The 13,043-nt window shown below is 41.4% G+C and overlaps 1 protein-coding gene across 7 annotated transcripts in view; it reads left to right on the forward strand.

The window, feature by feature from the left end:
• Nucleotides 1-6,316: 6,316 nt before the first annotated feature.
• Nucleotides 6,317-13,043, forward strand: part of LOC306959579 (membrane-associated phosphatidylinositol transfer protein 2-like) — an 89,513-nt gene continuing 82,786 nt past the window's right edge. For all 7 annotated transcript variants that reach the window (XM_079551728.1, XM_079551729.1, XM_079551731.1 and 4 more), the window contains exon 1: nucleotides 6,317-6,428. In XM_079551728.1, coding sequence (XP_079407854.1) covers nucleotides 6,351-6,428 — 78 coding nt within the window. In that variant the 5' untranslated portion in view covers nucleotides 6,317-6,350. The remainder of the gene's footprint in view (nucleotides 6,429-13,043) is intronic.

Below are 13,043 nucleotides of genomic sequence, written 5' to 3' on the forward strand. Positions count from 1 at the left end.
TGACAAAAATTCAACAAAAATGTGACAAAAACTCAACAAAAATGTGACAAAAATTCAACAAAAATGTGACAAAAATTCAACAAAAACGCAACAAAAAAATGACAAAAAGTGACAAAAATTCAACAAAAATGTGACAAAAATTCAACAAAAATGTGACAAAAACTCAACAAAAATGTGACAAAAACTCAACAAAAATTCAACAAAAATGTGACAAAAAAATCAACCAAAATTTAACAAATATTCAACAAAAACACAACAAAAAAATGACAAAAATTCAACAAAAAAATGACAAAAATTCAACAAAAATGTGACAAAAATTCAACAAAAATGTGACAAAAAATTCAACAAAAATGTGACAAAAATTCAACAAAAATGTGACAAAAAATTCAACAAAAATGTGACAAAAATTCAACAAAAATTCAATAAAAATTCAACAAAAAAATGACAAAAATTCAACAAAAAATGTGACAAAAAATCAACCAAAATTTAACAAAAATTCAACAAAAATTCAACAAAAAAATGACAAAAATTCAACAAAAAATGTGACAAAAACTCAACAAAAATGTGACAAAAATTCAACCAAAAAGTGACAAAAATGAAAAAAAAAAAAAAAATAGGTGAGACAACACAGCAACAACGTGAGGAAAAGATCCGTTTTGTGGGTCTAAGCTTTCAAATGAGGCGTTACACAGGCCTATATAATGGCCAAAGAGAACAGAATGCATTTGGTTTAGACGGGTGGTAAGAGGTTAAAGGGATGATTGGTGGGTCTTTCATCGCCCCCTGGTGTCTCTGGCCAGAAAACCACAATCGCAACTTTCCCTGCACCGGGTCGGAGTCACCAATACACACTAATGGAATCCCGAAGAAGAAGCTAACAGGCTAACGGGCAAAGCTAACTGCGGGCTAGCGCCACTTAAACAGTATTTACAGCCAAGTCTGAGTGAAACAAATGATCTCCTTTGCGTAATTGGATGAACAATATCCCTCTTTGTCTTTTCTGTCGGCGTAGGATTTACTCTCACGGACGATTAATGAGTAAAAAACACAACATGTACGACAGCTTAGGGCTGCTCGATTATTGAAAAAATAATAATCACGATTATTTTTGTCATAATTGAAATCACGATTATTCAAACGATTATTTGTTGCCTTTAAAAAAATCCAGCAAAAAAAGACAAAAATCCATTAAAAAAAAGACAAAAATCCTTCAAAAAAGTGACAAAAATCCATAAAAAAAGACAAAAATCCAGCAAAAAAATGACAAAAATCCAGCAAAAAAATGACAAAAATCCATCAAAAAAGTGACAAAAATCCAGCAAAAAAATACAAAAATCCAGCAAAAAAATACAAAAATCCAGCAAAAAAATGACAAAAATCCAGCAAAAAAAGACAAAAATCCAGCAAAAAAATACAAAAATCCAGCAAAAAAATGACAAAAATCCAGCAAAAAAAGACAAAAATCCAGCAAAAAAAGACAAAAATCCAGCAAAAAAAGACAAAAATCCAGCAAAAAAGTGACAAAAATCCAGCATAAAAAGACAAAAATCCAGCAAAAAAGTGACAAAAATCCAGCAAAAAATGACAAAAATCCAGCAAAAAAATGACAAAAATCCAGCAAAAAAATTACAAAAATCCAGCAAAAAAGTGACAAAAATCCAGCAAAAAAAGACAAAAATCCAGCAAAAAAGTGACAAAAATCCAGCAAAAAAAGACAAAAATCCAGCAAAAAAGTGACAAAAATCCAGCAAAAAATGTCAAAAATCCAGCAAAAAAAATTACAAAAACCCAGCAAAAAAGTGACAAAAATCCATCAAAAAAAATTACAAAAATCAAAAATTAGAAAAAAAAAAAATGAAAAAAATTGATTTTTTTTTAAAAATATAATAATTGATTTTTTGCGATTATGCTAATTTTGTAATCGTTTACTGTTGTAATCAAAATCGTAATCGAATTTCGATTAATTGCACAGCCCTACGACAGCTGCAGTGGCGCTTACGGCCTCTAGGGGCAGGAGTCACGTACTTCTGCTTTAAGTCCCTGTATCTATGACCAAACTCGCCTCATCATCCCACACCTTCGCTCCCCTCCTCCTCCCGCCTGAGCCCAAACCTGCGGCCCGGACCGGGGTGGGCTTTTACGTAAGACGCCCCCCCCTCCTGTAATCCTGCTTACGGAGAGACCAGCCCCCCATGTGAGCGCTCGGGGGCTCCTGGTGCCGCTATAAGAGGAGACTTTCCGCCTGTGACTTGGATGTTGGGATCGCGAGGGCGAGTTTTGGAAGTTCTCTGGTTTGTGGATCCTGGTCTGGACGAGCTTCGCGACCGTCGGAGAGTTTGATGTGAATATGGATTTTAACCGAGCGCTTTTTCTCCAGCTTTACCCAAATCTGAAAGCTTCTCGACTGGGTTATGGGTCTGCAGAGTGAACAGGAGGGGGCTCAGCGCACAGCCTTGGGGAGCCCCCGTGTTCAGCGTGATGGTTACTCATTCATCCCGGACTATTGTACATGTTTTTAGTGGTCGGGGAAACCGGAGGAAACCGACACAGGCGCGGGGAGAACACGAGCGCTGAAGGCGGTTTTTATTAGTCATGAAAATACGCAAAAAATAGGGGAAAAATTGGGAAAACGAGAAAACACTTGGGCAAAATAAGGGAAAAATCTGGCTTTATTTGAGCTGAAACAATCAGGGTTTGTTTTTTTTCCGGTTCCTGCTTTCAATACTTAACCTCTTAACTCCCGCCTGAACCGAGGGGATTTTCTCCAGTTCAGCTTTACCCAAATCCTGTAGGCCAGTGTAACGCCTCGTTTGAAAGATAAGATCTACAAAACTCATCTAAAATGGATCTTTTTCCTCACGTCATCAGATTTTTTTTTCCATCATTTTTTGGGGGTTTTCAACTAATTTTTGTAACTTTTTTGTAAATTTTTTGTCAAATAGTAAATTTCACTTTTTGTCACATTTGTCCTTTTGTTGTCAAATTTTTGTCAATTTTTTGTCCAATTTTTATCATTTGTTTGTCCATTTTTCTTAATTTTTTGTCCATTTTTCGTCATTTTTGTCCATTTTTGATCAATTTTTTGTCACATTTTTTGTCCATTTTTGTCACATTTTTTGCCACTTTTTCATAATTTTTTTGTAAATTGTTTGTCCGTTTTTTGACAATTTTTCGTCATTTTTTGTCACATTTTTTGTCACATTTTTTGTCACATTTTTTGCCACTTTTTCATATTTTTGTTGTCAAATTTTTGTCCATTTTTTTAAATCATTTTTTGTCCATTTTTGTGACATTTTTGCCACTTTTTCATAATTTTTTTGACAATTTTTCGTCATTTTTTGTCACATTTTTGTCACATTTTTTGCCACTTTTTCATATTTTTTTTGTCAAATTTTTGTCCATTTTTTGTCTGTTTTTTGACAATTTTTTGTCCGCTTTTTGTCTAACTTTTCTCACATTTTTGTCACATTTCCATCATTGTTTTCGTCTCAGTTCTGTCGCTATTTTCTCACCTTTTTTCCACAAGCTTTTGGACTGGGGTAAAGCCAAACTGGGGAAAATGTGCTCGGTTCAGGTGGGAGTTAAGGGGTTTTAACAGTACCAGCCCTACTTAAATTTAGCTTCTTTTTTTTTTTAGTTTATTTATTATTGTCTCATTTTTGTCCATTTATTTTTATTTTGCGTTTTGGTCACTTTTTTCCCGTTGCTTTTCTGTCACATTTCTGTTCTTCAGTCGACTGGAGCTGGTTTTTGTTCAGATTTGTGAGCAGGTTTTACAGATGAAGAGTTATGGGAGGGTTATAGTGAAGAACATCTGATTGTTTTGTTTCTCCTGAGCCGTGTTGTGTCTGCAGTAAAGCATGTTCGGTATCGCTGGTATGTTTTCTCTTCAGTCGACGTCACCTGGAATGTCCCGCGGTGAGACTTTGTGTCACCGGAACTTCTCTCATTTCAAAATCCTAGAAGAAAAATACGATTAGCCGATGTTGAACCCACGAACATATGGGGGGGGGGGGGGTAAGGGGTTAAAGATGGGGCGTCTCAGGAAGCTCGGGGGTTCGAATCCCGCCTCCTGAAGGTGCACACTGTTATTGTGTCCTTGGGCAAGACACTTCACCCTCCTTGTCCCCAGTGTCGGTGTACATTTGTGGATGAATGAGAGGGGATGGGCGAGCGGGTCTTTGCTGTAAAGAGCTTTGAGTGTGTGTTCTTGTAAGTACGACATTGTGAGGACCAGCTTGAGTGGGGACGTTTTTGGAATGCGAGGACATTTTGGGTGGTCCTCACGTTTTGAAGGACTGTTTGAGGGTCAAGATGTGGTTTTAGGGTTCGGGTCTGGGTAATACATTATGTCTATGAGTGTCCTCGCTAAGATGGCAGTACAAGATTGCGTGTGTGTGTGTGTGTGTGTGTGTAAGTGCTTTGTAAATAAAGTTTGATTGATGTATGTAGGTGGAAAAGTGCCATATAAGTTGAGACCATTTTCCATCCTTAACTTCTTAACTCCCACCTTAACCAAGTGCATTAGCCTACAGCTTATAGGCCAGTTTAACGCCTCATTTGAAAGCTAAGATCTACAAAACTCACTTTCATTATCATCATATTATTGCCACATTTTCATCACTTTTTGTCTTATTTTTTCTTGCTTTTCTGTTGTTCTTTTTGTTTGGCTTTTTGGCGTTTTCCGCACACATATTTGTCACTTTTTCATCACTTTTTCGTCACCTTTTTGTCTCGAGTTTGTTGCATTTTCATCCTTGTTTTTGTCTCTATTTTGACCCTTTTTTTATGAAGAAGCTTTTAGATTTGGTTCAGCTGGGGGTTAAACCTCTTAACTCCCACCTAAACCTTCTTGAAAAAGCGTCAAAAAAGTGACAAAAAGTGATGAAAGTGCAACAAAAAAGTGACAAAAATTCAACAAAAAAGTGACAAAAATTTGACAAAAATTCAATAAAAAAATGACAAAAATTCCACAAAAAAATGACAAATTTTTTTTTACAAAAAGGACAAAAATTCAAGAAAAAAATGACAAAAATTCAACTAAAAATTGACAAAAATTCTACAAAAAAGTGACAAAAATTCAACAAAAAAGTGACAAAAAATCTACAAAAAAGTGACAAAAATTCAACAAAAAAGTGACAAAAATTCAACAAAAAAATGACAAAAAATCAACAAAAAAGTGACAAAAATTCTACAAAAAAGTGACAAAAATTCAACAAAAAAGTGACAAAAATTCAACAAAAAAGTGACAAAAATTCAATAAAAAAATGACAAAAAATCAACAAAAAATTGACAAAAATTCAACAAAAAAGTGACAAAAATTCAATAAAAAAATGACAAAAAATCAACAAAAAATTGACACAAATTCAACAAAAAAGTGACAAAAATTCTACAAAAAAGTGACAAAAATTCAACAAAAAAGTGACAAAAATTCAACAAAAAAGTGACAAAAATTCAATAAAAAAATGACAAAAAATCAACAAAAAATTGACAAAAATTCAACAAAAAAGTGACAAAAATTCAACAAAAAAGTGACAATTTTTTTTTTTTAAATGGACAAAAATTCAACAAAAAAATGACAAAAAATCAACAAAAAAGTGACAAAAATTCTACAAAAAAGTGACAAAAATTCAACAAAAAAGTGACAAAAAATCAATAAAAAAATGACAAAAAATCAACAAAAAATTGACAAAAATTCAACAAAAAAGTGACAAAAATTCTACAAAAAAGTGACAAAAATTCAACAAAAAAGTGACAAAAATTCAACAAAAAAGTGACAAAAATTCAATAAAAAAATGACAAAAAATCAACAAAAAATTGACAAAAAATCAACAAAAAAGTGACAAAAATTCAACAAAAAAGTGACAATTTTTTTTTTTTAAATGGACAAAAATTCAACAAAAAAGTGACAAAAATTCAACAAAAAAGTGACAAAAATTCTACAAAAAATGTGAAAAAATATGACAAAAATGCAATGAAAAATAACGTGAAAAAAGTGATGACAACACGGCAACAACACCAGGAAAAAGATCAATATAGATCCATTTTGTAGGTCTTAGCTTTCAAATAAGGCGTTACACTGGCCCATAGGCTGTGAACTGGAGAAATTGCGCTCAGTTAAGGCGGGTGGTAAGAGGTTAAGAGGTTAATAAAGTTTAAATTGAATATATTGTTACCTTCACTCGCCGCACACATGTTGATAACCCTGCCCCCCCCCCTGTGATCTTTGCAGAAACCATCCATGAGGAGTCCCGGCACCGCCCCCCGGAGTGCCCTTTAGGAGCCCGCCTCGCCCTCGGCCCCTGACCGCGCACCCCCGGCCCCTGCGCCCTCCGACCTCCGGCAGCACCATGCTCATCAAGGAGTACCGCATCCCCATGCCCATGAGTGTGGAGGAGTACCGCATCGCCCAGCTCTACATGATCCAGGTCAGCTCACACGGGAGGGGCGGGGCCAGATCAGGGACGGGCCGGACGCCGTAGCTCTTGTATGCATGTCGTGGTGTAGGCGGGATGCACTGAGCCGGCTGGAGAAACAGCTTATTCTAATATGCTGAAATAAGCTTCTAAAAAAACTTCAGATTAAATCATCAACTGGACTGGGGTTTGGTTGAGCTTCTCCTTTGCTCTGTAGGTCAGAAACTGGAGCGGTCGATGTGAGACTCCAGGGGGAGGAAACCAAAGCTGGGGGGGGGGGGCAGTATCGAAAACCTAAAATTCTTCCAGTGCCTGGTTTCACTGCAGATGTAAATATATGACCTGCAGTGAGTCTAAAGAAAAGCAAGATGAGTGTGAGCAGATAATTAGCACGAATGCAGCCGTTTTCTTAAAGCGAACTTTTGTAATTATTGGAGATGCCAGAGCAGCGGTCCGGCAGGTCTGAGCCGGGACTAAACCAGGGCTAAACCAGGACTAAACCAGAACTAAACCAGGACTAAACCAGGACGAAACCAGGACTGAACCAGGACTGAACCAGGACTAAACCAGGACTAAACCAGAACTAAACCAGGACTAAACCAGAGCTAAACCAGGACTAAACCAGAGCTAAACCAGGACTAAACCAGAGCTAAACCAGGACTAAACCAGAGCTAAACCAGGACTAAACCAGAGCTAAACCAGGACTAAACCAGGGCTAAACCAGGAGTAAACCAGGACTAAACCAGGACTAAACCAGAACTAAACCAGGACTAAACCAGGACTAAACCAGGACTAAACCAGAACTAAACCAGGACTAAACCACGACTGAACCAGGACTAAACCAGAACTAAACCAGGACTAAACCAGGACTAAACCAGGACTAAACCAGAACTAAACCAGGACTAAACCACGACTGAACCAGGACTAAACCAGAACTAAACCAGGACTAAACCAGGACTAAACCAGGACTAAACCAGGACTAAACCAGAACTAAACCAGGACTAAACCAGGACTAAACCAGAACTAAACCAGGACTAAACCAGGACTAAACCAGAACTAAACCAGGACTAAACCAGGACTAAACCAGGACTAAACCAGGACTAAACCAGAACTAAACCAGGACTAAACCAGGACTAAACCAGGACTAAACCAGGACTAAACCAGAACTAAACCAGGACTAAACCAGGACTAAACCAGAACTAAACCAGGACTAAACCAGGACTAAACCAGAACTAAACCAGGACTAAACCAGGACTAAACCAGGACTAAACCAGGACTAAACCAGAACTAAACCAGGACTAAACCAGGACTAAACCAGGACTAAACCAGGACTAAACCAGAACTAAACCAGGACTAAACCAGGACTAAACCAGAACTAAACCAGGACTAAACCAGGACTAAACCAGGACTAAACCAGGACTAAACCAGGACTAAACCAGGACTAAACCAGGACTGACAGGACTAGAGTCTTAGACAAAGAGAAGCTGAACACAGCAGTGACAACAACAGAGATATCCATCCATCCATCCGTTTTCTTCCGCTTTATCCGGGGCCGGGTCGTGGGGGCAGCAGTCTCAGCAGAGATGCCCAAACTTCCCGATCCACACACACCTCCTCCAGCTGTTCTGACCCCGAGGCGACACCTCCTCCAGATGTTCTGACCCCGAGACCACACCAGGCCAGCTCGGAGACATAAGTCCCACCAGCGTGTCCTGGGTCTTCCGCGAGGCCTTGTCCCACTAGGACATGCCTAACTCCCACCTTAACCAAGTGCATTAGCCGACAGCTTATAGGCCAGTTTAACGCCTCATTTGAAAGCTAAGATCTACAAAACTCACTCGTTGGGTTTCATCATCATCATATTATTATTGTCACATTTTCATCACTTTTTTTCTTTTTTTTTCTTGCTTTTCTGTTGTTCTTTTTGTTTGGCTTTTTTATGTTTTCCCCACACATATTTGTCTCATTTTCATCGCTTTTTCGTCACGTTTTTGTCTCGAGTTTGTTGCATTTTCATCCTTGTTTTTGTCTCTATTTTGACCCTTTTTTTTATGAAGAAGCTTTTAGATTTGGTTAAAGCCAAACTGGAGAAAATGTGCTCGGTTCAGCTGGAGGTTAAACCTCTTAACTCCCGCCTGAATCGAGCACATTTTCTCCAGTTTAGCTTTACCCTAAAAGCTTCTTGAAAAAGCGTCAAAAAAGTGACAAAAAGTGATGAAAGTGCAACAAAAAAGTGACAAAAATTCAACAAAAAAGTGACAATAAATCAACAAAAAATTGACAAAAATTCAACAAAAAATTGACAAAAATTCAACAAAAAATTGACAAAAATTCAACAAAAAATTGACAAAAAATTGACAAAATATTGACAAAAAATTGACAAAAAAATTGACAAAAAATTGACAAAAAATTGACAAAAAATTGACAAAAAATTGACAAAAAAATGACAAATAATCTATTAAAAAATGACAAAAATTCTACAAAAAAGTGACATGCCTGGAACACCTCCCGCGGGAGGCGACCAGGAGGCATCCGGAACAGATGCCCGAGCCACCTCAGCTGGCTCCTTTCGACGTGAAGGAGCAGCGACTCTACTCCGAGCTCCTCCCGGGTAACTGAGCTCCTCACCCGATCTCGGAGGGTGCGCCCAGCCACCCTGCGAAGGAAACTCATTTCGGCCGCTTGTATTCGATCTTGTCCTTTCGGTCCTGACCCAAATCTCATGACCATAGGTGAGGGTGGGAACGTAGATCGATCGGTAAATCGAGAGCTTTGCCCCGACTCAGCTCCCTCTTCACCACGACAGACCGATACAGCGACCGCATCACTGCTGACGCCGCACCGATCCGTCTGTCGATCTCACGCTCCATCCGCCCCTCACTCGTGAACAAGACCCCGAGATACTGGAACTCCTCCACTTGAGGTAAGGACTCCCCACCGACCTGTAGAGGGGAAGGAGAACCATGGCCTCAGATTTGGAGGTGCTGATCCTCATCCCGGCCGCTACACACTCGGCTGCAAACCGCCCCAGAGCAGCTGAAGGTCCTGGTTTGTTGAAGCCATCAGAACAACATCGTCCGCAAACAGCAGAGATGAGACTCTGAGGCTCCCAAACTGGACACCCTCCGGCCCCTGGCTGCGCCGAGAAATTCTGTCCATAAAAGTAATGAACAGAACCGGTGACAAAGGGCAGCCCTGAGGAGACCAACACGCACCGGGAACAGAGCGAAGTGACGTTCCATGTCCCGAACGCCAAAAGCTGCGCATGCGGACCAGGTCGCCGAGGCACCCGGCCTCTGACTGCCACCCAGTCCTCTCCGCACCCGACCCCTACGGATCCCTCTGCGGGTGGTGGGTCCACAGGAGGGCGGGCCCACGTCGTCCCTTCGGGCTGTGCCCGGCCGGGCCCCGTGGGCAGAGGCCCGGCCACCAGACGCTCGCGTTCGGGCCCCAACCCCAGGTCTGGCTCCAGGGTGGGGCCCCGGCTGCATCATGCCGGGCGACGTCACGGTCCTTGCTCTTTCATAGCTATCCTTGATTTTTTCATTTTCTGTTACTGGAATAAAATGTGTTTTGTCCTTTAGTATATGGTAAAAGCAGACGTTTAGCCAGAAAACACTGATTTTAAAGCCTTTTAAACAGTCATAAAATGTCAGGCTAGTCAGCATTTTTTACAGTGAAGTGACAGTTTTTTTTTCAGTTGTGAAACCTGGTTTAAACTCAGTCTCTGTGATGAATTTTGATGTTGTAAATGCAAAGTGACCCTGTGTCTTTGTATAATCAGGTACAGCTCATTTAACAAAGAGAAGGGGAACAGGGCAGTGACAGCAGAGATATATTTACCTTTAGCCACAGCCCGAGCCGGTTCTTTACCCAACTCCAGCTGCACCGACGGGAAAATCAAAGATAGTTTGTGGAAGTTGCCGCTCACTCTGTATTTTACAATTTTGATACAGTTTTGGTGAATGCTTTGTGACGGAGTGAGCGCTCTCACCGTGTAAAGATCTTTGTCGTGTCACTTTAACGGAGCCCTGAAGTCTGCCCCGCCCGAGCTGAACAAGAAAACCAAATAAATCACAAACAAATCCAGTTCATAAAGCCTCATGTCCAGCGTGTGATTGTCCGACGGTGAAGAAACGTTCCCGGGGAGCGTGACGTCGGAACAAAAGGGGCCTGTGTGTGATAGATTATCCCACTTCAGCTTCTTTAAAACCCGGTATTTCCACACGGCCGCGGAAAACACGTGCTCCGCCTGACGCGCTCCTGTAAACATGCCAGGTGAACGTATGGAGGGATTTCTTTTAATCTCTCCCCTCGTTCCAGACGTTTCCACACGCAGAGTTTGTTTGTCGGGATCGGAGAGAGAGAGAGAGAGTGTGTTTTCGATTACTTCCATTTCAGCCACTGCGAGCCAAGAGATGGGATGAGCCGTCACAGTGCGGCGCTGAATAAGCTGCTTTAGCGGAACATGCAGTAATAAACACAGACTCTTAGCATCGCTCCAGCTTACAGAGCTCAGCGGCCCCGGGACAGAAATCACTCCATTCACATCATTCTAACAAAGATTCAAATATTAGTTACAATGAACAGAATCAGTATTTCAACTATGAGTAAAGCTAAGGCCATGTTACACGAGTGCAGAGTCAGTCACGAACCCCAGAGAAACAGAAATAAAGAGGAAAAGCGGCGTTCGATTCACAGCAAGTCGGCACGTTCAAGTTAGTAACTGCTTTGAGAATAGAAAATGAGCGGCGCTTTGGGTCCCGTAGGTGTAACAGGTTGTAGTAAACTCACGGGTGCTCTTCCGAAGTGCAGGAGAACAGAGGAGAGACTGGCTGTGCGTGTCACAAAGCAGTCAAAGAGGTATGGAGGCACAAAAAGTAAATTATTATTATTGCATGGACGCGTTTCGACAGCTATGTCTTCATCAGGGCGATTTTTATGAATGAATTACTTACAGGTGTGCTGAAATACCCGAGGGAGGGCTCACGTGAGGGGTGAAATGATCATTAAGACATGGAGCGAGCCAAAGAACTATTGTTACATTTGTTAAAGGAACAGGCCACCGTTTTTACATACTGAGATATGTTCTTACCTGAGCTTTGACGAGTTCTTTAGGACCTGTCTGATCTTCCCCCGTGCCTTCAGTCACGTAAACACAGCGCAGACGGCGTTAGCATTTAGCCTCTCCCTCTCTCCTCTATATCTCCAAACCAGGTGAAGACAGAAGCTACCAAGCTCTTCCACGTTTTCCCTATTTAAATATGGTTACGTGAAGTGTTCCACTACAAAGTATAATAAACAATGTGGATTTTCTAAGCGGATAAAAGGGGGACTATATTGTAAGGCGTAATAATACCAGGAGTAGTTTGGCATCTGCGCAGTAAAGTGAAGATTACTGCGCAGTAAAGTGAAGATTACTGCGCGGATTTCGAACCACTCCTGGTATTTTGTGGTAGCCACAAAAGTTCTATTTACCTCCCCATATGTCAGTATGGCGCCGGGCTTCCCTACACACATAAATGACCAGCAGTTGTTGAAAAAGCAGGAAAGTTCTGCCTTTATTATTTCACTTTAATAACAGAGCAACACAAACGACAACAACACAAACAGCCACAAACAGCCTCACTACCAACACAACCTTATTAAAGCTCAGCAAACATGTGCCCAAACCCCACAATGCCCTGTGCTTCTCGAGCGAGTGGCCAGCAGTTCCCTCCCTCTCTCCCCCTGACCTCACCCTCCCTCGCCCCGGAGCCTCCTGTTACCATGGAGACGTGACATCAGCCGTGCGCGGCGGCGGCGGCGGCGGCGGTCAGCTCGCGTCCAAGTCGGTGCGGCGGGGGGGGGGGAGATCAAGGAGAGCTCGGCGCGAGGGAAGGAAATGCAGAAAATGTGCTGGTTAAAGATACAGTCGCGTTACCACGGCAACCCGGGTCGTTTCTCCCTCCCCCGGAGCCGCTCGCTCTCCCGCTCGCTCGCGTCTGTTTGCTCATCGCCAAACGCCTGACACGCGGACGCCTCCCGAATGTAAACAACATGGCTGCCGTTAACAGACCATAATACTCCTCTGGCTCTCTGTACGCTGGATGCCCTTCCTGCTCTTCATTTACTCAGGACCGGCTGTAGTTTCACTTAGTCGAAGGTCCCGGGTTCGATTCCCTTTCTGTTTGGAGTTTGCGTGTTCTCCCCGTGTCTGCGTAGGCTTCCTCCGGTTTCCCCACCACTAAAAACATGTACAATAGGTGAATCCTCCAGTCCCAGCGGCGTCGAAGGACAGACTTTGTTGGACAGTTGTTGTATAATGACAGATAAAAGCACCTACTCTTTAAGGAGCTATGTCTGACATTTGCTTCTTTTTGTCCCGAAAGTTGTGTTGCAAAAGTTGTCGTTTGTGGAAAAAATGACTAAAAGATTCAAAGTTAGGTGTAGTCTCTTTAATCCTGTTGCTTAGGCTTCTGCAAACATCTTTCATAACGTGTGTGATTGTATTTGTAAAAATCACATCCATCCATTTTCTTCCACGTTTCCGGGTCGTGGGAAATCACATTGCACCAGCTCCTATGGCGCCCCCTGCAGGTGGTGGGTCCACAGAAGGACGGCCTCATGGTTCTAACCGGGCCTGTT

The sequence above is a fragment of the Gobius niger genome, assembly GCF_951799975.1.
Source record: "Gobius niger genome assembly, chromosome: 1".
NCBI classification, from domain to species: domain Eukaryota; kingdom Metazoa; phylum Chordata; class Actinopteri; order Gobiiformes; family Gobiidae; genus Gobius; species Gobius niger.